The sequence below is a fragment of the Macaca nemestrina genome, chromosome X, assembly GCF_043159975.1.
Source record: "Macaca nemestrina isolate mMacNem1 chromosome X, mMacNem.hap1, whole genome shotgun sequence".
In the NCBI taxonomy this organism is placed as follows: Eukaryota; Metazoa; Chordata; class Mammalia; order Primates; family Cercopithecidae; genus Macaca; species Macaca nemestrina.
In genome coordinates, this window is record NC_092145.1 from 113,808,346 (window position 1) to 113,832,239 (window position 23,894).

At 43.1% G+C, this 23,894-nt stretch overlaps 2 protein-coding genes across 3 annotated transcripts in view; one reads left to right on the forward strand and one right to left on the reverse strand.

The window, feature by feature from the left end:
• LOC105463697 (solute carrier family 9 member A7) overlaps nucleotides 1–18,231 on the forward strand; it is a 150,461-nt gene extending 132,230 nt beyond the window's left edge. The window contains exons 15-17 of the mRNA XM_011710919.3: nucleotides 1,123–1,205; nucleotides 4,078–4,183; nucleotides 10,253–18,231. Of these exons, the coding sequence (XP_011709221.1) occupies nucleotides 1,123–1,205; nucleotides 4,078–4,183; nucleotides 10,253–10,504 (441 nt within the window). The 3' untranslated portion in view covers nucleotides 10,505–18,231. The remainder of the gene's footprint in view (nucleotides 1–1,122; nucleotides 1,206–4,077; nucleotides 4,184–10,252) is intronic.
• The window catches only part of LOC105463681 (carbohydrate sulfotransferase 7), a 191,454-nt gene that overhangs the window by 146,912 nt on the left and 20,648 nt on the right, over nucleotides 1–23,894 (reverse strand). The window contains exon 2 of one of the 2 annotated variants that reach the window (XM_071088319.1): nucleotides 19,273–19,699. The exons of the other annotated variant lie outside the window; for it this stretch is intronic. The gene's annotated coding sequence lies outside the window, so the exon portion shown is untranslated. Of the gene's footprint in view, nucleotides 1–19,272; nucleotides 19,700–23,894 lie in introns of those variants that run through there. 2 annotated transcript variants of the gene reach the window in all.

Below are 23,894 nucleotides of genomic sequence, written 5' to 3' on the forward strand. Positions count from 1 at the left end.
GCCTATTTAACTGAGCTATTTCCATATCCATCACTAAACATTCCTGAAATACCGAGGGGATTCAGTTTTTTAAAATATCTTTGCGGTTGGAAACTTTAGGAGTGTATTAATAAATAGTGCTTGCTAATTTCTCTCCTTTTTGTCTATGTGCTTCTCAAAGATCTTTGATTAATTATTGGTGTTGCCATTGCAGGTAGAATTTACACTCGCCATGATTTAAAACTACTTGTAATTTTGGTTCAAGTTGTATTTGGTGATTGTCAGTTGTCCCTCACTTGCGGAGTTGCCTCTCCCTGTAATATTAAAGAGAATGATGATAGTAACAGCTTCGCAAGCAGTCTGTGCTTTCAGAGCCCCAGTAGTACCCTCAAATTGCTGCAGTCGATCTGAGTTTTATATTAACTGTGCTGCTTCTGATACTTGCACAGAACAGATAGATTTCCTAAACCTTAAATGAATGTTTGATTTTGCAGGTTATTTTGAAAGTTACAAGGTGGGGATGTTTAAATTGGAAGGGCATGAGAGTAGCAAGGAACTTGCTACTTGAGGGTAGATAAAATAACAGAATTGTTAGTTCGGGCTCATTTCCCCTGCTCACTGATCCCACCTTCCTAAAACTGGTGGGGAAACAAGTACCTTACCACCTGGAGCACAGTGTAGGTCCCTCTGGGTAAGGACCACAGAGAAGCCTTAACTAGTTTGTCAGGATACTCAACAAAATGTGGTTTCCACAGGCCTGCTTTGGGGATGGGAATTGGAAAGTTGCTTTTAAAAAAGCTTTTAAAAATATTCTCTATAAATCAATTTTGGCCTGTTAGGATCTAGACTATTTTAGGGTAATGAATCTGCTGAAAGATACTTCGAGGAAAATTGCAATAAAATTGAGTTTGAGCTATCCACAGACATAACCCAGCCTTTTTACTTGGGAGACTGTTTTTCTGCCTTTTGAGTTTATTTAATTTCTGCTCAAATGCTACCTCCCAATGTATCTTTGAAAGTTTGCTGACATGGGATGTTTGACTGTGAGCTCCAGAGCTATACAAGTGATTTTAAAAGTTTTTCTCCCCTTTCTTTGAGATCCCTTTTGTACAACTAAGCATGTGCCCTCTTGTTTGTTCCCAGGACGGCCCAGATTCTGCCAGAGGAAACCGGACAAAACAGGAGAGCGCATGGATATTCAGGCTGTGGTACAGCTTTGATCACAAGTATCCTTTTAAGTAGCATCCCCTGTGTCAGTGAAACATTGGGGATGAAATCTTGTTGAATTGTCAGTGAATGACACCTGGTAAGTAAGGAAAGATGCATGCTTGGGACAGGGATAGTTCGTCCTCTCATGGAACATGTGCATTGAGCATTCAACCATGGGTAGTCCTGGTGAGTATCTGGCCAAGAGGAATGTTTGCATATCCTTAGAGTAATTACCCCACAACCTGGTAGACTCATGTAGTTCTTAAGAGCTTTGTGTCCAGGGAACTATGCCTTTTTAGGTGATTAGATTAAAATTACACAATGAATCATGCTGTGGTCAGAAAAGGAAGTAGAACTTCAGCTGTTAATCCCTATGGGGAGGATAATTCCTATTGGATGAACTTGGCCAAGTCTGATCTTGTATGATCTGACATTGGCATAACTGGACCACATGCAGGGCAAACCCTGTTCCTGTAGATTCACTTGCTCTCAAGTGAAAATTAAAAACCAAAATCTTAAACCCTCTTGGTTTTTTTGTTTTGTTTTGTTTTGTTTTGTTTTGAGATGAGGTCTCACTCCGTTGCCCAGGCTGGAGTGTGGTGGTGCACTCGGCTCACGGCAACCTTCCCCTCCCGGGCTCAAGCAATCTTCCCACCTCAGCCTCCCAAGTAGCTGGGACCACAGGTGCATGCCACCATGCCCAGCTAATTTTTTGTATATTTGGTAGAGAGAGAGTTTCGCCATGTTGCCCAGGCTGGTCTCAAACTCCTGGGCTCAAGCAATCTGCCCGCCTCAGCCTCCCAAGGTGCTAGGATTACAGGCATGAGCCACTTCGCCCAACCCCTCATGGTTTCTTAAGTTGACATAGTCATCAAATGGGCAGGTGGCTTATTATATATGGTCTTTGGAGATGCTGAAAATGTTAAAAATTTATTGAAGTATGACAGATATACAGAAAAGTACACAAATAATAAGTGCTCAGTAAATTATCACAAAATAAACACACTCATTTAACACCAAACCAACCAAGAAACAAAATTACCAAGGCTGGGCATGGTAGCTTATGCCTTTAGTCCCAGTACTTTGGGAGGCCAAGGCAGGTGGATCACTTGAGCCCAGGAATTATAGACCAGCCTGGGCAACATGATGAAACCCTGTCTCTACAAAAAATGCAAAAATTACCCAGGTGTGGTGGCACACACCTGTAGTCCAGCTACTTGGGCTCTGTCTCCAAAAAAAAAAAAAAAAAAGAGAGACAGAAACAAAATTGCCAACCCCCTCATGCCATGACTCAATTACTACTCCTTCCCCCTCCCCAAATGTAATTGCTCTGTTGACTTCTAGCAACACTTAATAGTTTTACCTATTTTTCAACTTTCTATAAATAGGATTATATAGTATATATATTTTAGTGTCTGGCTTATTTGGCTTGACATCAAGTGTATAATACAGCCATGTTGTTATGTGTAGTTCTAGTTCATTTGTTCTCATTGTTCCATAGTATTTCTTATATAAATATATTACAATTTATTCTATTATTGATGTACATGTCTTTTGATGTACATGTACATATTTTTTTTGGTAATCTACCCAGGAGTAACATTGCTGGGTCATAGGGCATGGGTAGGTTCAACTTTAGAAGACAGTGCCAGTTTTCCAAAATAGTGGTACTACTTTACACAGTCACTTCTAGTGTATGAGAGTTCCAGTTACTCCACATCCTCACCAACATTTGGTGTCGTCAGTCTTTTTAATTTTAGCCATTCTATTGGGTTTGTAGTGGTATTTAATCATGGCTTTAATTTGCATTTCTTTCCACTTTACAATATGGTGTGAAATTGATCTGCGTTGAGTAGAAACCATACTTTGAATACCCATACAACCATCCTGTTTTTCATTTTCAGTACAGTATGTAATAAATTACATGAGATATTTAATACTGTATTATAAAATAGGCTTTGTGTTAGATGATGTTGCCCAACTGTAGGCTAATGTGAGTGTTCTGAGCACCTTTAATGTAGCCTGGGCTAAGCTGTGGTGTTTGGTAGGTTAGGTGTGTTAAATGCATTTTTGGCTTATGATATTTTCAACCTAATGGGCTTATTGGGATGTAACTGCATCATAAGTCGAGGGGCATCTGTAGTGTGTAGAGACCAGGGATGCTGCTCAATATCCTACCATACACAGAACAGCCCCCATAACAAAGAATGATCTGGCCCTAAATGTCAGTAGTGTTGAGGTTGAAAAGCCTTGTGTTAGTGTCTAGGAGAGAAGCTATGGGTAGAGTGAAGAATGGTCCTGTATGGGAAGTTGAGAGATTTACAGTCTGAGTAACCTTACTGAAATCATTTGATGTTGCCAAGTCTCAGTTTCTGCCTTTGTAGTAGCCCCAGGCTACCCCTAAGGTCCTGTCCAACTTCAACATTTCCACCACCTGCCCTCTGGGTAGAGTGGCTTAACAGGAATCCATGCAGAGAACAAGAGCAGAGGGGACACAGGGGCTGCAGCTCCCCACTCCAGGGACACTATCTCCTGTTTCCAAGGCCTGGAGCCAGTTGTGTGTCAGAGGCTGAAATGCTGATTGAAACCAAAACTTACATTCAGCATGACAAAGGGAGAAGGGGGATCTAATTTCTAATTAATCAAATACACGTTTGAACTGAAAATTGGGAATTACCAACCCAAGAGTTAACAGTTACTATTTAAGGCTGATAGGGTGTATCTTACTCTTTGATTCAAACTGTTGCATGTTACAAGTATTTTGTGTATTGTACTAGTAAAATGGGGAAAAGAAGGTTTTTGTGGGTGGAATGTCGGGCGATTTTTAAGCACATTTTGTTGTGTATATGTTTTCTTTGCAGCCATTTTTCCTTAATTCCCATTTTAAAGTTACCTGAAGCCCATCCTCACACACAGCGGCCCCCCACTAACCACCACGCTCCCTGCCTGGTGTGGCTTGCTGGCTCGATGTCTGACCAGTCCCCAGGTGTATGATGTAAGTACTGCATGTCAGGGTTGGAGTCCTGGTCACCATGCCAGGGCAGTGTCTTACATAAGAAGAAGAAACCATCATACTTATGCCTCCAAATCCACAGATTTTTGCTTCTCTAATAAGCTGATTAGAAATGGCCAACTTACCTATGTTTATAGATTTTGCACAGTAACAGAGAAACCTTTTACCAGGGTAATGGGATTCCCCAACATCGGCAGCTGTGGTATAGTAGAAAGAACACTGGATTTGGAATCAGAGCCACTGGATTGGAACGCAACCCCTGACAGGCCATAGATGTGCTCTGCATCTCAGTTCTTTTTTTTTTTTTTTTTTTTTTTTTTTTTTTTGAGACGGAGTCTCACTCTGTCACCCAGGCTGGAGTACAGTGGTACGATCTCGGCTCACTGCAACCTCTGCCTCCTGGGTTCAAGCAGTTCTTTGCCTCAGCCTCCTGAGTAGCTGGGATTACAGGCACCTGCCACCACACCTGGCTAATTTAGTAGAGACAGGGTTTCACCATGTTGGCCAGGCTGGTCTTGAACTCCTGACCTCGTGATCCACCCGCCTCAGCCTCCCAAAGTGCTGGGATTACAGGCGTGAGCCACCGCTCCAGGCCTACATCTCAGTTTTCTAATCTATAAAATGGGCCTAGTAGTACAGGCTGGCTGGAAGCATTAAATGATGAAATACATGAAGATACCCCCTGAACCACAAAACATGCAAGGATTCCTTTTCTAAATAGTTTATGTTGATATGGTTAGGCCCTTTCTTTCCATTTTCAGATTCTGGAAATAGACTCAGCACAGTATGAAAAGAACATGTACACTGGTGGACATCTTAGATTTAGGGCTGACTCCTGAACTCCTGGTGTGGGTTGCAGGGTGCAGGGCAGAGAGGTAGAGAGAGCAAGGTAGCTACCCACGTGGAAGGAGTAGAGGAGAGGTCAAAGGCCTTCCTTCATCCCTCCTCGGCCATCCTAATCATCTTGTCCCTAACACAGTCATTATGCCCTGGAAGAAAAGAATTTCTAAAATTTGCATACAGCTCTAGAGTTCACAAAGGCTAAGTTCATTCTTTGGGTCATACCGTGAATCAGCAAGCACTGCAGCATTACAGAGAAGGAAAGTGCATCTCAGAGAGGATGTGAGTTGGCCCCGAGCTCACAGTTAGTAATTAGCTGGGACCCTCATGCAGGTCTTCACATTCTTAGCAAATGACCTGCAGTTTACTTGATTGGTGATGAGGAGGCAGAACACAAAGCCAAGATCTGAAAGAGAACGGCCCTAAACAGGTTAAGTTCTAACGAGGGGTAGCAGGGTTAGGAAAGGCAGTGCACATTCATGTGGTACAGAGGGGAAAGGGATGTGGACACCATAGCTAGGTGGGGGCGCTGGGGCGGAAGAGAAGGGCAGCCACATCAGAGCAGCCGAGATTGGAGGATGCAGCTCTTTAAATGGCACACTCTTCCTTCAAGAACAGGGATGACAACTGCCAAGTCACCGTGTGTCCTAAACCCGCTGCTGCAGAGAGTAAGCTCTGTGTGTCTGTCATCCCTAGGCCCTCGGACCCCTCCTTGGCCCCCTCAGAGGAAGGTGACCATTGAAAAGTCCTGGTAGGCAACAACAGAACTTTACGCTTAGAAACTCAGCTGGGCTGCTGGGTTTCGCCCGCTTCGGAGCAGGTTCTGCCTGGTAAAAATGTAGTTCTGCCACAGCTGTTGCTTGGAAATTTCACCAAATGTGACAGCAGCATTCATGTGTCTTTCTCTTAAAGACAGTTGAACTTTCAACACCCACGGCTCCTCCCCATATAAAAATGAAATTCCTGTGCCACCTGCGATAAACTGGTTTTAAATGACAAAAAGAAATATGTAGGATGGTGAGAACACCATTTCCCTAGAACTGCTCCCAGTTTGTAAAGTGATGTCTAATGCTTGTGGTAAGTTTTAAATGTAATATGTCTCAGCCTAAATAATAATGCTAGTTACCTGTTAGGTTAGAAGGACACAGACTAATAGATTAAAAACTTAGTTTTGTAATTTCTCATCCTGCTACTAGCTTACTTAAGAAAAGCTGTCTTGTGCTGAATGCTGACTGGTTTGCTCAGTTTGGCCCGCTGTCTAAAGTGGTAGTAGGGACCCTTTACATACATCATCGGAGACTAAGGTTGCTGACGGCATCTCCACTTCTCCCACTAATGAAGCCCCAACTGTGATTACACTTTCTGATCTTAAGTTTCACTGGGTTTATATATATAAATTTGTCTTCTAACTCTAGTCTCTTCTAAACACTTTGTAAAACTTTCCATCTTAATTGGGTTTTAATAAGGATCACTTTTCATGTCTATGTAATAGTAAAACAACAAATCTACTATTAAAACTTTATAAAAACCTTATGTAATCTGAAGCTTACTAACCAGTCCCTTGCCCATAGATTAGGAATATCCGGACTAGTTTGAACTCGGCGTAAACTCAGTAAGCTTAGAATTGCATCAATTTCAAGTGCTTCCCCCAGCAGTTCAAGGGACTCACTCCAAGTTTGCTTCGGGGGGTCATGTTTCGGCTGTGACTCCCCACAGCCAACCTAAGACTGAGTGACTTGGGCTTCTAGTGAGAATCACCCTCAGTCCTGCTGCTGCTGCTTTTAGCCGGGGTCCTGCCTAGGGTCTCAGCCAGCTCCAGACATGGTGGGGCCTGCTGCTGAGACAGTGGGAGCAAAGGGTCTCTTCAAAATTATCAGTGGAGGAACCCAAAATTGACAGAGGTGAAGGGGCTCACTGCAAAGTTTAGTGCTGGGTGAGGGTCTCAGATTGGGCAGTTCTCATGGCTTTTGACACCTGTTGCATGGTTCTTACCAACCATCTAAAAGGTGTTTTCTACTTTGCCAAGTTTATTTGGAGATTTCTAAGATGTTCATCAGTCATTATTTCCACTAACGTTAAACCACTTAGGTGTGGTATCCACCTTCCTAACAATGTTCTTTCACTTTTGAAAATGACCTCTGGTTATTTAAAATGCACACGTCCCCACACACTGTTGTTTGCAGGTGTTTTCATGGTGATTTCACTGCATTTTCATAGCAGACTTCATTGCACAGCTAGTTACATGATTATACAGACCTTCAGCGTAACAAAACAAACTTGTGTCAATCCTATCATCTAGAATTCAAGGGAGCAGATTGGTTTTATCATCTGCATGTAACATTATTAGGCTTTGATGTCAGAATCACTCTCCATGGGTTGTTCATTTGTTTTTTCATACAGTCTTGCTCTCTTGCCCAGGCTGCAGTGCAATGGTATCATCTTGGCTCACTGCAACCTCTGCCTCCCAGGTTCAAGCGATTTTTGTGCCTCAGCCTCCCGAGTAGCTGGGATTACAGCTGCGTGCCACTATGCCTGGTTAATTTTTGTATTTTTTGTAGAGACGTGGTTTCACCATGTTGAGCAGCCTGGTCTCAAACTCCTGACCTCAAGTGATCCGCTTGCCTCGGCCTCCCAAAGTACTGGGATTACAGGTGTGAGCCACCACGCCCAGCCTCTCCATGGGTGTTTTTTTTTTTTTTTTTTTTTTTTTGAGACAGAGTCTCGCTCTGTCATCCAGGCTGGAGTGCGGTGGTGCAGTCGCAGCTCACTACAACCTCTGCCTCCCCAGTTCAAGCGATTCTCCTGCCTCAGCCTCCTGAGTAGCTGGGATTACAGGTTCACAGTACCACGCCTGGCTAATTTTTGTATTTTTAGTAGAGATGGGGTTTCACCATGTTGTCCAGGCTGGTCTCGAACCCCTGACCTCGTGATCCACCCTCCTTGGCCTCCCAAAGTGCTGGGATTACAGGCGTGAGCCACCGCGCCCAGCCTCCATGGGTTTTACTATGGCCTTGTTTCTGAATGACCTTTCCTTGGGTACTATGTCTGGGCTTGGGAGTTTCGCAAATGCAACGGGCTGACATCCAGTTTTGTTTTCTCCTATCAATGAATTTAGGCTCTGCTTCCCTCTGCAAAGACTGAAAGCGGACCACATCACAGTTCATGCCCAGGGTTTCCTCTGTGGTGCTTTGGTGGGCTTTCTTTCATTTGCAGAATTACTCTCACCTGCAGTTGTCCCATGTTTGCCTCTGTCCTTCCATGGCTCCAAAGCTTGAAGCAGTAAAATATGTGCCAGGACCATTTCCCTGAAAACTGGAAGCCAAGAGCCCCGGCAGAGAGATTTTGACAGAGATGAACAAAATCATTATGTTACACATGTATGAATGGGAGAACTGGGATGTGCTGAGACAGGGAAGGTGAACTCCCTGGGAGCTGGAAATTCGGATGGGAGACATAAGCTACTGGCTGGGCGTGGTGGCTTATGCCTGTAATGCCAGCACTTTGGGAGGCCGAGGCGGGAGGATCACCTGAGGTCAAGAGTTTGAGACTAGCCTGACCAACATGGTGAAACTCCCATCTCTACTAAAAATACAAAAATTAGCCGGGTGTAGTGGCACATGCCTGTAATCCCAGCTACTCAGGAGGCTGAGGCAGGAGAATTACTTGAACCTGGGAGGCGGAGGTTGCAGAGAGCCAAGATTGCACCATTGCACTCCAGCCTGGGTGGCAAGAGTGAAACTCCGTCCCAAAAAATAAGAAGAGAAAGAAGGAAGGCTACTGTAAAGCAGATCGAGTTTCAGGACTTTCTAAACACTGGTAAAGAGGAAATTTGGGAGCTTAGAGCAAGTTTTAGAACTGTGCTCTGAGCATCTGCCTGAATACAGGACTTTTATCTCATTGGGCATTTGCACCCTGCTTCATTCCAGTGGGGATGTGAAGCAGCAAGTGAGAGGAGTTGCGTGCTGGCTTGTCAAAAATGCTGAAGCATTAGTTAAGTGGAGTCACACTGTAGGCTGTGTGTGGAGAAGCTGACATCACTGAGAATGCAGAAAACAAGTATGTGATTGGCGCCAGTGAGTACACAGAAATAAGTCTGGGAGAGGAAACTCAACCCATGAGTCTTCCCTAGCTGGTGCATTTACCCAGCATTCACTTAGCACCTACTATGAGGTAAGCACCATTGAGGAAGGTGCCAAGGTGTGGAGAAGGAGGTCACTGCCCTTTGGTGTTTTTCACCTAGATGGGGAGTCCAGGCACTGACCTGGGGGAATCTGCCCATGGCCTTGGGCAGTGTGACTGTGCGAGGGCCCTGAGGGGGTCAGAGAGGCCAGTTCGGCACCCCAGAGACTGTCTCATAAGAGGATACAGGACTTCAGATCAGCTTTGAAGGGTCAGTGGGAAAGAGGAGAGAAAAAAATCAGTTTACCCAGCGTATTTGACACTGTGTTTGCCCTTCTAGAAGGCAGTGCACAGTACTCAATAGGCCTCAATGCAGCGGGGGAGCTGGTTTGTGGCCTTGCCCTTGTTTTGTTGGTTAAATCCATTGGAGGAAGAAGATCCTGTCTGACCTCATGCCGTCTCCGGCACTCTTGCTACTATCTGATAGTTCAAGTGCTTGCGACTTTGCTCTCCCTCGATCATTTGATTCATCCACCTGAGGATGTGGCGGGTGGGCTTCCTACCAGGGTTTTCCTGTGGGGAGATGACCGGGGAAACAGGGAGGAAATCCTAATTATGGCTTGTCCTCTTCCCTGAATTACTGTCTAGGACAAAGAGTAGTTCCAATGTAAACAAGACGGGTTGGAGACGGTTTGTATAGGGCGGGAGGCCCATCCAGAATGCCTACCCAGAGAAGACAGTACCTAAAACCTGTTTGCAACGTTTGCCCAATTACCCTACTCTGGCCTTTCTTTGTGTGTTGAGAAGCTGGAAATCCAGGCTGGTCTCCCTTTCTTCCCTTTTTCACTAACCCCAAGCTGTCAGACATTGAAATCAGGAACTGTTTTCTAGTATTCTAAGTCCTAGTCCTGGCAACTGTGCCTAGCCCTCTACAGTTTGCGTCCAGTTACCACACTAGAGGCTCAAGGCAGGCAAGTTTCATAATCCCCAGTTTTCAGATGAGGAGTTGGGATTGGGGTTAGGGTTGGTGCCAAACCTGGAAGATATCAGTCTCTCATTTTTGTTGTTGTTGTTGTTGGTTGCACTTTTCAGAACCAAGAGCCACTGAGAGAGGAAGACTCCGATTTCATCCTGACCGAAGGCGACCTGACATTGACGTACGGGGACAGCACAGTGACTGCAAATGGCTCCTCAAGTTCGCACACCGCCTCCACGAGTCTGGAGGGCAGCCGGAGAACGAAGAGCAGCTCGGAGGAAGTGCTGGAGCGAGACCTGGGAATCGGAGACCAGAAGGTTTCGAGCCGGGGCACCCGCCTAGTGTTTCCTCTGGAAGATAATGCTTGACTTTCCCCCCAAACCCTGGCACGATGGGGTAGGCTCCCGATTGGGTGAGGACGGCCTAGTGTTGTTTGAGGTGGGGCAGTGACTAGGTTGAACTAACTCTTCTATTTTATTGGAGTCTGAAGCTATCGTAACACTTAAAATTTAATTCACAATGCAGATGGTGAGGCAAAAGTGTCTCTAAATTCAGACAAACATAGACCTATTCCCACTTTTTTTCACATAGTGCGCTGTTTCAGAGTTAAACAAAAAAATAGCATGCTTTAATGGTCTCCTAATTCATTCACCTGCAGTATCTGAACAAGGCGAGCCAGGTGCTGGGCGGGGGATTCCTCCCATGAGAGGCTGCATCTCAGTACACAGCAGTGCAAGTCAAGCTGACCATAGAAATATCAAGTTAAAGAGAAGGAAGGCAATTGAGATCGGAACTCCAAGGATTATGGGAAACTGGTGTTAAATGGGACAGAAAACATGAAAAAGCAATTTGAGTGGAGGCTCTGGCAACGAAGGCTGCTTGACTGCAACCTCATATCAGCATTCCTGACTTTATGCTGCCTGTGTTTTTTCTAGACTGAAGATTTGAAAATACATCCATGAACATTTCAACATGGAACAAAGAATTATAGTTCCTTCTCTGGTGATATCCATAAAGAAGTAGTTATGAAATGTTTAAAACCAAAGGCAAATAGTGTTATACTCTTATTTTTTAATTAATCTGAGGAAAGGAGGTATTTAGAAACTGATGATGGTACCACTGCAAAAAGCATTCAACTTTTTTTTTTTTTTTTTTGAGATGGAGTTTTGCTCTTGTCGCCCAGGCTGGAGTGCAGTGGTGTGGTCTCGGCTCACTGCAACCTCTGCCTCACAGATTGAAGTGATTCTCCTGTCTCAGCCTCCTGAGTAGCTGGGATTACAGGCGCCCACCACCATGCCCAGCTAATTTTTTGTATTTTTGGTAGAGACGAGGTTTCACCATGTTGGCCAGGCTGGTCTCAAACTCCTGACCTTGTGATCCACCTGCCTTGGCCTCCCAAAGTGCTGGGATTACAGGTGTGAGCCACCGCACCCAGCCAGCATTCAACTTCTGAGGGCTGCCATATGAGCTGACAGCCTAGGGAAATAATCACTAGGACTGAAGTATGTACTGTGGGTTTAGAAGTAACACCACATTTTGTAGGATGCTATCATCTGGGCAAGAGAAGGCAGCAAGAAACCTACAAGGCACCAGGCTAGAATTCAGAGGGAAAGAAATCCCAATGCAAAAAAAATTAACTGCAAAGTAATACAACACAGTAGTCTCAAGACTGGGTAGAATTCCAAACTTTGAGCTGATGAATGCATGAGATTTCAGTGGCCACCTGAGGAGTCAGAGGGCAGACAATGGAACATTAAGTATTTTCAGCTCACTAGAAAGTTGTGTCTTCTATGAGCTTAAGAATCCGAGTGTCTTTACGCCACTGAGTGCCATGCAGAGAAGGGTCATTTTCCTTATATCTGGGGAGGTTGCTGCACCAGCTTAACATGTGGGTGTGATTTGAAAGTTAGGTTTTCAGTTCGGGTTCTTTCTGGATGAGCTGTTCTGTCTGTCTACACCTGTAGTGCTGAAATACAGAAAGACCTCTCGGGAAAAGTTTGAGTTTCCCCCCGTGTCTCTGTGCTTCAGTGCTAGCTTTTTTCTGGCAACCCAATTTCTAAAAAATGCTTTCAATAACGTGGGCATTTTTCTTTTTTTTTCCTTTTTCTTTCTTTCTTTTTTTTTGAGATGGAGTCTCGCTGTGTCACCCAGGCTGGAGTGCAGTGGCACGATCTCGGCTCACTGCAACCTCCGCCTCCCAGGTTCAAGCGATTCTCCTGCCTCAGCCTCCTGAGTAGCTGGGATTACAGGCGCCCGCCACCACGCCCGGCTAATTTTTTGTATTTTTAGTAGAGACGGGGTTTCACCATACTGGCCAGTTTTTCTTATGATGGCAGACAAAACAGTGTCCCAGTCTAGTCCACCCATAGTGAAATCAGCCATTTAATCTTCTCAATTCTCACGTTTAATGCTTAATTTTTAAATAAGACATTGCTTCACAACTTTGTGTTTGAATTGATAATTTGTGCAAATCAGGAAAATACCTATTTAATTAGGTTGAGCCATATGAATTTGCTGATATTTGACCATTTTGTAAAAACAGTAGTGGGAATTTCATATGGTTCAATAAAATAAAATTGAGACCGGGCACAGTGGCTTATGGCCATAATCACTTTGGGAGGCTGAGGCAGGAGGATCACTTGAGCTCAGGAATTCAAGACCAGACTGGGCAATGTGGCAAAACCCTGTTTCTACAGAAATACAAAAATGAGCCAGGCATGGTAGCACATGCCTGTAGTTCCAGCTACTTGGGAGGCTGAGGCGGGAGGATCGCTTGAGCCCAAGAGGCAGAGGTTGCAGTGAGCTGAGATCATGCCACTGCAATCCAGTCTGGGCAACAGAATGAGACCCTGTCTCAAAAAAAAAAATACAGTTGAATGATTTTTATTCTCCTCTTTCCTTTTTATCTACAATAAAGTTCATTTTGATTGTATGGTCATCCATGGTTTTTGGAAGTTTGAAAAATGCTAAACAACCTACTCAAACCCATGAGGCCTCAGGGTTAACTAGGCTAGTGAAGGACTTAAGAATAAGACCTACACCCCACCCCACAGCCAGAGAAAGAGCTTTCATAGCCCCTGGAAGGGAAGTTCTTATATCCTGGGGTGAAGTTGCAGACAGCAGCTACCAGGCATGGCAGAGGCCTGTATTATCTATGTGCTGGAGTCCAGAACCAGCACAGGATTTTTTATTTAGCAGAGTCAGTAATGACCAGTCATGCCATATAAATCTAAAAGGCAAGGCTTGTTTTGTTTTCATTTTTGTTTTTGTTTTGCAGAGATGGAGAGATAGGCTGCTTGGCTCTTTGGTTGGGTCTTTATAAAGCTTTGCTTATCTTATATTGCTTACTTAATTTTGGAGGGAAAACGCTAACAGACACACCCTGGTGATGGTTCTTTGTTCACCTCAAGGCCTTGTTGTTATGTTGTTGTTGTTTGTTTTTGTGTGTGTGTGTTTTTGTTTTGTTTTGTTTTGTTTTGAGATGGAGTCTTGCTCTATCCCCCAGGCTGGAGTGCAGTGCCATGATCTCGGCTTACTGCAATCTCCACCTCCCAGGTTCAAGCGATTCTCCTACTTCAGCCTCCCGAGTAGCTGGGATTACAGGTGCCCACCACCACACCCAGCTAATTTTTTTGTATTTTTTAGTAGAGATGGGGTTTCACCATGTTGGCCAGGATGGTCTTGATCTACTGACCTCGTGATCCACCCGCCTCGGCCTCCCAAAGTGCTGGGATTACAGGTGTGAGCCACCGCCCCCAGCCATTATTTTGTTTTGTTTTGTTTTGTTTGTTTTTTTGTTTTGTTTTTAGAAAGCTTTTACAAGATTACAAGAAATGACTCTCTTACGGAAGAAAAATAACCACCCAGTTTCCCTTCCTAGTCTTCGTTCAATTCATAGAGTGTTGTGTTTATCCCCAAAGGGTCTTGTAGTCTTCATTGCAAACATTTGATTCTGATCTACTCACATACAAGGAAATGTAGATTTGCCAAGACCAAAACTAGAGGGGCGGGCTTCCCATCAGGGTTTTCCTGTGGGGAGATGACAAGAGAAACAGGGAGGAAATCCTAATTATGGCTTGTCCTCTTCCCTGAATTGCTGTCTACGACAGTGTAGTTTAAATGTAAACAAGGTGGGTTAGGGACGGTTTGTGTAGGGCAGGAGGCCCACCCAGAAGGCCTACCCAGGGAAGAGAGGGCCCAGAACCTAGATGCAGCATTTGCCTAGTAACCCTACCCCGGCCTTTCTTTGTATGTTAGGAAGCTGGAAATGCAGGCTGGTCTCCCTTTCTTGCCTTTGTCACTAACCCCGAGCTGTCAGAACTGCTGACATTTGGAATCAGAACTGCTTTCCAGTGTTCTAAGTCCTTATTTGATGACAAATATTTGGTGAATCAAAGTAAGGCACTTTGGTCCTAATTTTTGACCTTTGGTCCTAATTTTTGTTTGTAGTTTGTGGAGAATAACCCTGACCTTACCAGGGGTCCTGGGAATGTGAATCCATTCATCAAGTGGTTCCACATCTAGAAGCATTTTGCCTATGCCGTGTGGAGAAAAGTAGAGTGCCACAAAGCCCAGGCATCATTCAACACGAGGCCAACTATCTGCTGCCAGTCTGGCATAAGATCAGATTGAAACTGCTAAGTAATGGTACATCCAACTAAACAAAGTTCTTCCAAGAGAGTAAACCCAAGTCATCTTATACACGTATTTGTTCTGGGTTGGCGGGGATGACAGTTCAGTAGAGTCCGATATTCTAGAGCAGAGGTTCTCAACCCTGGCTGTAAATTAGGATCATCTGGCCAGTTTTTGTTTTTAAATCAGTGCAAGGGCCCTCCCCTCAGAGATTCGGATTCAGTAGCTTCAGATGGGGCCTGGAATCCATGCTTTGTTTGGAACCTCAGGAGTGTCCTTGATGTGCAGCCAGGATTGACAAGAGCCTTTAGTCTAGGGCTCGCAGCAGACCCTATTTGGAATCTGATTTTAAAGAATGGTCTAGCAGATGAAGGTTTTTTTTTTTTTTAAATTGTTAGTCATGTGAAACGAACTGAGTATTGACCAATAATACAGGCTGGGCAGCTATGAGAGAGTTTGATGCTAATCTTTGCAGAACTCAAGAACATACTCCATAAAGTACAGCTGAAAAGATCACGAAAACCTTGGAGTCTTCAAGGAGAGAGAAGGGTGACTTGGAGTATGTATGGGGAGAATTAAAAACCTGCCATCTTGGTTCCCACTTGTGGGGAATAAAGGGAAGGTATTAACTGAGCTGCTGACTAATCAAGCATGAAGGTTTCTGGGAAGCTGTTTTGTTTTGTTTTTAATTTCACCTGGAATTAAATTAATAGTCCCCTCTGGAGTCAGATTTTCTTTCCCTTCACCTGGCCTCATGCCTGAGTCCACATTGGATTCCTCAGAGTAAGGGTGGGCCCGTTTACTGCTGGAGCAAAGTAGAAGGTTGTGGTCCTTTGCTATCACATGGTGATGGTGGTAGTTTCTGTAGCAGGTGATTAAGGAGATGCACACTTTTGTGTAGCCTTGACAGAGAGAAGATGAAAGCTGCTATTCCTTTTAGTACGCTTTTTGAGAACTACCAGAAACCTAAACTTTCTCTCCTAGAGAAGAAAATTTGGAATTTAAATAAGGCCACATTTCTTCCTAGGAAACAAGCACAGGAAGGGCATATGGATCCGAGCATCCAGGGTGGTTACTGGGGTGATGAGACAAATAAGCATTGATGCCTGGAAGGCAGAAATCACACTGTGACATCAAATGTTTCATCAAGCAAACAGCAAGGAGCTCTTCAGGCTGTGTTCTCTAGACCCGAAAATGTCCTCTGTGGTTTGGCTGACAAATGGAATCTCTTTAGAAAACATGCAAAAGGGTATCTCAGCTATCCATGAATGATTCAGTCTAGGACAAAGAACTAACAGTTCCAAAATAGAGGTCTGTTGGTCTGTTTCACGTCATCCCGTCATCCTATCTCTCCCTGTCCTGGTCTGCAGTGGAAGTTAATGGAATCATACCAGATGTTTAATGTGAACAAGTCATTTCCAAATGTAGAAACACCACTGATGTACTTAGGGGGAAAAACAGTGGCAGGGTGTTAGAGCATCTCATCAGAGGTGAAAATCACCCACTTGGAAACCTACCATGTACCCGTTGTGAGTTCTAAGAGTGTATCAGAAAGCTGATTTTACCATCTGTTGTGAAAGATTATCTGCAATGAGGGCTGCTAGGAAGTCAGCCTACTGATCTCACAAGTATATGACTTCTTATTCCACTTCAAAAGTGGGGAACTTGACAAGTTTCTTGTCTGCCTTTTGATGTTGATTCTATAAATTCATTAGTTCAGGAAAAAGTCTTTCATATACATTAGACTGGTATCATCGAGTTCTGATCTCTTCTGTTCTTTAACTGACACTCTGGCTTGCCAGTGTCAGCTGCTACATTCTGATACAGTGAAGTCGAAGGAATCTAGTGGCCAAGAGTCGTAGTTTAGAAACAACCCATCTGAATACTGCCTTCACCACTTTGATACCTGAAAAGATCGTCCCTGTTTCTAAAACCTGAAAACAACATATAGAGAAATACTGTAGAAACCAGTGCTAGTGGCTTAACTAGGAAAAGCAAGTAGACTCATCAACAGTCCTTTCAAAACAAGACCTAAACAATTTTTTCCAGTTTCAATTTTCATAGACATTTTTAAAAAATTAAACACACCTTGTCACCCAGTGCTAGCAAAAATTGTAAAGAGCAAAACCAAAGTTTTTGATGTTAGTCTTATTTTTGTAAGCAGGGTACACTATAGTCATGGCCCATATGGAACACACAGGCAGCCGGCTTTCTGCTACCTGAGCCTTGGAGAAGATGAAAAGGAAGGGCTGTCTGCTGTGCTGCCCTTTGAAAAGGTCCAAAGCAGACATGAGAACACACAGCAGAAGTCACCTTCTCCTTCTGATGATCGCCTTTCAAAAGGCTTAACAGAATCACCAAATGTCACGGTCAGCTATTGGCCAGTGGAAAATTGTCTGGGCCTGTATATGTTGGAGGAACTCAGATAGAAAAGGACTTGTAAACAGCATGGAAACTTCAACATCTGCTGTCTCAAGCACTTGAATGAGGCTACAATTCAGGTGTTACTGGATGACTTAACTGCACGGACATTTGGGGGCTGACTTGTGATTATTCCAATTGTGGGCTTTGGAGAAGCAGAGGGATGGTTTTCAGTTGTGCGGGTGTTAAGTCTACGGATTGGGAATTTACCACTGAAATTGATCGTTCAAAGTGTGACTTCATAGTAGGGCCAGCTCCTCCTAAGTTGTCCTTTTGTTTTTCACATAAAATACATCTGGTACTTTTTACTTGTGAAGTTGTACTATGTCCATGAAAATAGTTAAATGAGAAGGCCATCAAGATTCATTTAATAGCTGAAAAGCAATTTTTAAAATAGAATAGGACGAATTTAACATGGAATGATGTGACCTAGGGAACTTTTTATAGAGAGCTTACATACTGTAATTGGGGAGAATTTTGTCTTCTATTTCCATTGAACAGTAGCAAACTGGTGGTTTTATAAAATTAACATTATAGTATGTTATATAAATAAATGTTATATAAAATGACATTAAAGTATAACTGTGAAAAATTAAAGACTTGGAGTTATCCACAACCTTTATGTGCAATAAGGAAAACTGCAGTAGGCCCCCAAAGTGCTGTCTTTCCCTAGCATTTTACTCAATGTTTGCCTTTGTGTATGTTTAGATTGTTATTGTAAAGCTAGCCATGTGTGTTCCTGCCCTTTACTGATATTTAACACATTTTCTCAAAGCTTTTTTTTTTTTTTTTTAACAAAACTCAAAATAAAACAACTAACTGGCTGAGCTAATTTTGTTTTGTATTTTAAAGTATCATCTGTTGGTAGAAGGCTGTAGTGCGAATACTATTCTTAGTCTGTTTCCCTCACTGAGAGGTTCTTTTCTGGGTGTAACTATTCCTCTCCAGCTTTCTTTAGGCCTGGGGTTGGCAAACTACAGCTGGCTCCTGAACCAAGTCCAGCCCATTGCCTTTTTTTGTAAATAAAGTTTTATTGGCATGACTAGGCTCATTGATTTGCTTACTGTCTGTGGCTGCTTTCCTGCTACGATGACAAAGCTGAGGAGCTGCAACAGAGATCATATGGCCCATAAAAACTAAACTGTTTACTATCTGGGCCTTAACAGAAGTTTCTGCTAGCCTGTGATTTAGATGCTTGAAGAAATTCAGTTTTAAAATAGGGCTGGGCGCAGTGGCTCACACCTGTAATCCCAGCACTTTGGGAGGCCGAGGTGGGCGGATCACCTGAGGTCAAGAGTTCAGGACCAGCCTGGCCAACATGGTGAAAGCCCGTCTCTACTAAAAATACAAAAATTAGCCAGGCATGGCGGCACGCACCTGTAGTCCCAGCTACTGGGGAGGCTGAGGCAGGAGAATCACTTGAACCTGGGAAGTGGAGGTTGCAGTGAGCCAAGATTGCGCCACTGCACTCCAGCCTGGGTGACACAGTAAGACTCTGTCTCAAAAAAAAAAAAAAAAAAAGGATGTAAAAATCACAGCAACAGATTTTTAAGACTTTCTAAAATGTGCATTAGGGGTTAAAAGATATACTTTAAATCTAGCCTCTGCCTGTGACTCCTCCTTGCCTGTAACCATCTTTAACAGGCTTTGAATGTAGAATCCTGAAAAAGGCATTACCAACTGTTGGCGACATCAACTAGTAAGACTGAAGCAAGTGGATTTGACATTGCAGCTTAATGCTTAGGTTCCTACTGGATAATTGCTGAAATTCTTAAACCCAATATACAGTTTCTTCCACAGTCTTCATATTCCTCTGTATGTAGACTAGCTTTTACCCAAACCATGCAATTGAACTGCATCCAAACAAAACAAATCCTGTCATTAACATGACTCCAAAGTCATTTAATAGTATAATTACAAAAGCACCAGATAGAAAAATTTAAAAGTAAAAATGTGTTTCAGTTCATTAGGGTTCTCCCAGCCCAGGGAGAAAAATTACTTTTTAAAAGTCGGTTCTGGGTAGACAGAGCTATTTGAAGGACAGCCGGATGAGTCAGGTTAAAAACAATACTGCCCAGACCTATTATTTGATATTAAGTAATTTAATCAAGATAGACAGGACTGCAGTTGGCCCTTATTCACATTGATGTTTTCGTCCAGACACCTGCTGATGTGAAATGGTACCAAATCACATCTCTTCTTTGTTGTGAGGACGCCTTGTTGAAATGAAATGGCTCCAGCAGTGGCAGGTTCAGCCTGGGAACTTAAGCTCTTCCTATTTTACGGCCATAAATATCCACATTGCACTGTCACTTCCTTACTGGAAACTTCATCTCAACCAATGCATCTGTCATTATTGAACAGCTCATGATATTCCTGCTCAGCAGAATTGCACAGCAGTTGGTAGCAAGTCAACTCCCAGAGTCTGACAGTGTGACAGATTGCCTCCACAGCGCTGCTTCTCCAGTGCTGAGGCAGCATGCCGAGTGCCCTGGTTCATGGTGACTGACCTGGAAGGGAAGGAACAAAGGATGTCTGAACTTCAGAACACAGAAATCCCCAGAAAGAAAGTCTGTTGGACCCTGACAACATAAGTCCTTTTAAATCAGAAACCTATCATCTTCCAAACCCATACCGAATCAGTATCAATCATTTCTGGTTTGTGAAGACAGACCAGGAGAAAACGACCCAAGAGGTCATTGGGTGAGGGTGAAGATGGGAAAAATCTGAGGGCCCTCTGTTAGCATGGCTGTGCTTTCTGTAGCTGCTGTTGTGGAGCACCTGCTGAGGAGAACAGGGCTTTCTGGAACCTTCTGGGTAGCGTGTGGGAGGAATTGGGATTGAAGTCATACCTTTAGGCACCAACCATGTACCCATCCATTCTTCACTCATGTACCAGTTCATATGTGCAAAATGTCAACAGCAACTGACAATTCTATACAACGGAGGCTGTAGATAGGCAGTGAGTCCAGCTTTCTACCTTTTTGGCACCTGAACTTTTTCTTCTTTCATTTAAACACATTGCTTGTGTCACTCTACGTGAGCAGTGGAAAGTGGGCTGACTCCAGTGTGTCTGTACTAGTCCTGTCACCAGTTTCTTGCTCTCCTGTGATCCTTCCTCTGATCCTGGATGTGTACCAAATTTGACATTTTCTAATGGAGTGAAACTGTCCATCAGCTTAATAGAACTACTGATGCAAAGTTTGGGAAAGGCAGTTTCAAGATGATTTAAAATGTGCAATAAAGAGTCACACTAAGCATTAAGGAAAAGCTAATTTCATAAATGCTTTGAGGCCTTTCTATAAGTCTTTTTTTTTTTTTTTTTCAGACGGAGTCTCACTCATGCCCAGGCTAGAGTACAGTGGCATGATCTAAGCTCACTGCAACCTCCACCTCCTGAGTTCAAGCAATTCTCCTGCCTTAGCCTCCTGAGTAGCTGGGATTACAGGCGTGCACCGCCACACCTGGCTAATTTTTTGTATTTTTAGTAGAGACAGGGTTTCACCATGTTGGCAAGGCTGGTCTCGAACTCCTGACCTCAAGTGATCCACCTGCCTTGGCCTCCCAAAGTGCTGAGATTACTGGCATGAGCCACTGTGCCCCGCCTCTTTCTATAAATCTTTAGTATTTTGCTAGTACATGTTTCATTAAAGGGCTATATATGCAAAGTGACCCCCAAACTCAGAAGGGGCTGAGAAACCAAAGAAGGAGGCAGAGAAGTCCAGCTTGTCATCACAGGATGATTTTATCGGGGAACTTATGGACAGAAGTATGGTCTTGAGCAGCTACAAAGCAGGTAGATCTCCACGCCATTAGCCCCCACCCCCAGACCCAGGGATTATATACCAAAGGAAAAGGTACACGTGCTTCAGAGGAAATGAGTAGCAGTTTGATCTAAGAGCAGAATTTATGGTAAGGATGTGCTCTTACACAAGGAACAATAGATGAACTGGAAATCTCAGAGGCATTCCTGGAACCAAGGTTAATCACAAGTCAACATGGTAGATTAACATCCAAGATGGAGTTACTTTAGCCTCCACAACAGGTTACTTACATAAAGAAAGAGACGCCATGTCAAATTTCAGTCTTTAATAAAAACCAATTTCCAGATGGGCCAACTTTTTTTTTTTTTTTTTTTTTTTTTTTTTTTTTTTTTTTTAAAGACAGAGTCTAGCTCTGTCACACAGGCTGGAGTGCAGTGGTGTGATCTCGGCTCACTGCAATCTCCACCTCCCGGGTTCAAGCGATTCTCGTGCCTCAGCGTCCCGAATAGCTAGGATTACAGGCATGCACCACCACGCCCAGCTAAGTTTTGTATTTTTAGTAGAGACAGGGTTTCACCATGTTGGCCAGGCTGGTATCGAACTCCTGACCCCAGGTGATCTGCCTGCCTCAGCCTCCCAAAGTGCTAGGATTACAGATGTGAGCCACTGCGCCTGGCCAGATGGGCTGACTTCTAGTTGACAAGATGGAATCATGCACTTCTCCTTATTCCTCCCACAAAGTGTATAACTAAAAACTCCAAATATTATGTATAAAACAAAGATAAGAGTCTGAAGGGTGGAGAGAAGAAGGCCGACTGACTGGGAACTGAGTAATACCGTGACCCTGAGTTTTCTTTCTGCCGCCTCTATATCCTGAATGTTGTGTGCTAAAGAAGCCAGCAAGCCAGAAATGCCAATTGGGAGAGACACACACAAAAAGGCCCTGAAAAAAGCCTGTTACCTCTAGCCAAAGGATAGGAAAAGGTTCACTCTAAAAAGACAGAAACCAAGCAAAAAAAAAAAAAAAATTCCCCTCTCCTGTGAGCAAAGCCCTAGTGGGAAGCCAGGATCTCTGGACTGCCACCTTGACCTGGCAGTAACCAGGTGATGTGCCCCTTTCTCCACCAGTGTGGTGTCAGTGGAGGCCTGCTAAAATAGAAGATTTAAGTAACATTTGGAGATTCATAAGATAATTCTCCCAGTGTCCAGGACAATACAAAGAGCACTTGTCAAACCAAGAACCAGGGAAATGTCAGCTTGAATGAGAGAAGACAACTAATACATACCAACACTGAGATGACACAGATGTTGAAATTATCTGAAACAGATTTTAAGTGGCAATCATAAACATCCTCAATTAGCCATTACAAACACACTTGAAACAAATGAAAAAATTGAAATTCTCAGTGAAGAAATACAGTTTTTTAAAAAGCTACCAAATGGAAATTGTAGAACTGTAAAATACAATCATGAAAATTTGAAAAACTCACTGGATGGGCTCAATAGCAGAATAGAGATGATAGAGTAAGGACTTAGTGAAACTAAAAATAGAACAATAGAAATTATCCAATCTGAACAACAGAAAATAGAGTTAAAAAAAGATAAACAGAGCCTCAGGGGCCTGAGGAACCATAATAAATGATCTATCATGCATGTCATCGAAGTTCCAGAAAAAGAGACTGAAAAACTACTCGAAATATGGCTGAAAATTTCCCAAATTGGCAGAAGACATAAATTTACAGATTCAAGAACTTGAGCAAACCCCAAAGAAGAAAAACTCAAAGAAATCTACACCAAGCCATGGCATACTCAAACTTCAGAAAAGCAAAAACAAAGAAAAAAATCCTGAAGGCAACTAGAGAGAAATGACACATTAATTATGGGAACAACAATATGAATGCCAACGGATTTTGTATCTGAAAGCATGGGGGTCAGAAGGAAGTGACACGACAGTTTTCAAGTGCTGAAAGAAAATATCTGCCAATCCAGATTTTTCTTTTTCCTTTTTTTTTGGACAGAGTCTCATTGTCGCCCAGGCTGGAGTGCAGTGGTGTGATCTCGGCTCACTGCAACCTCCGCCTACTGGGTTCAAATGATTCTCGTTCCTTGGTCTTCCGAGTAACTGGATTATAGGCACCTGCCACCACACCCAGCTAATTTTTGTATTTTTAGTAGAGACGGGGTTTCACCATGTTGGCCAGGCTGGACTTGAACTCCTGACCTCAAGTGATCCACCTGCCTTGGCCTCCCAAAGTGCTGGGATTACAGGCGTGAGCCACAGTGCCAGCCTCGATCCAGATTTCTATATCCCATGATAATATCCTTCAGGAATGAAGGTGAAATAAAGACATTTTCACATGAAAGAAAACTGAGATAATTTTTATCAATAGAACTTTTATAAAAGAATTGCTAAAGTTCTTCCCCAGAGAAAGGAAATGATAAAAGGAGGCTTGAAATATCACACATGAAGAAAGAACAACGGAAAAGGTAAAATATGATAAATTTAATAGACTATTCTCTTGAGTGTTTAAAATTATTTTTGATGGTTGAGGCAAAGTAACATTGTATGATATGGTTCTCAATATATGTAGAGAAAATTTTTAAGAGGCTATTTAAGGGGCAGGATAAAGGAACCTAAATGGAGATTAGTTTTCTACATTTCACTGGAGGTAGTAAGATGTTGACACCAGTAGACTGTGATAAGTTATGTATAATTCAAAGAAACCGCTAAAATAAACATACAAAGAGATACACTCAAAAACACTACAGATAAAATGAAATTCTAAAAAATGCTCAAGTAACTCAAAGGAAGATAGGAAAAGGAAAACAAAGGAATAAAAAACAGAGGGAACAAACAGAAATCAAATTGAAGTCCCAAAATATCAATAATTAGATTAAATATAAATGGTTTAAATATATAAACTAAAAGAGATTGGCAAAA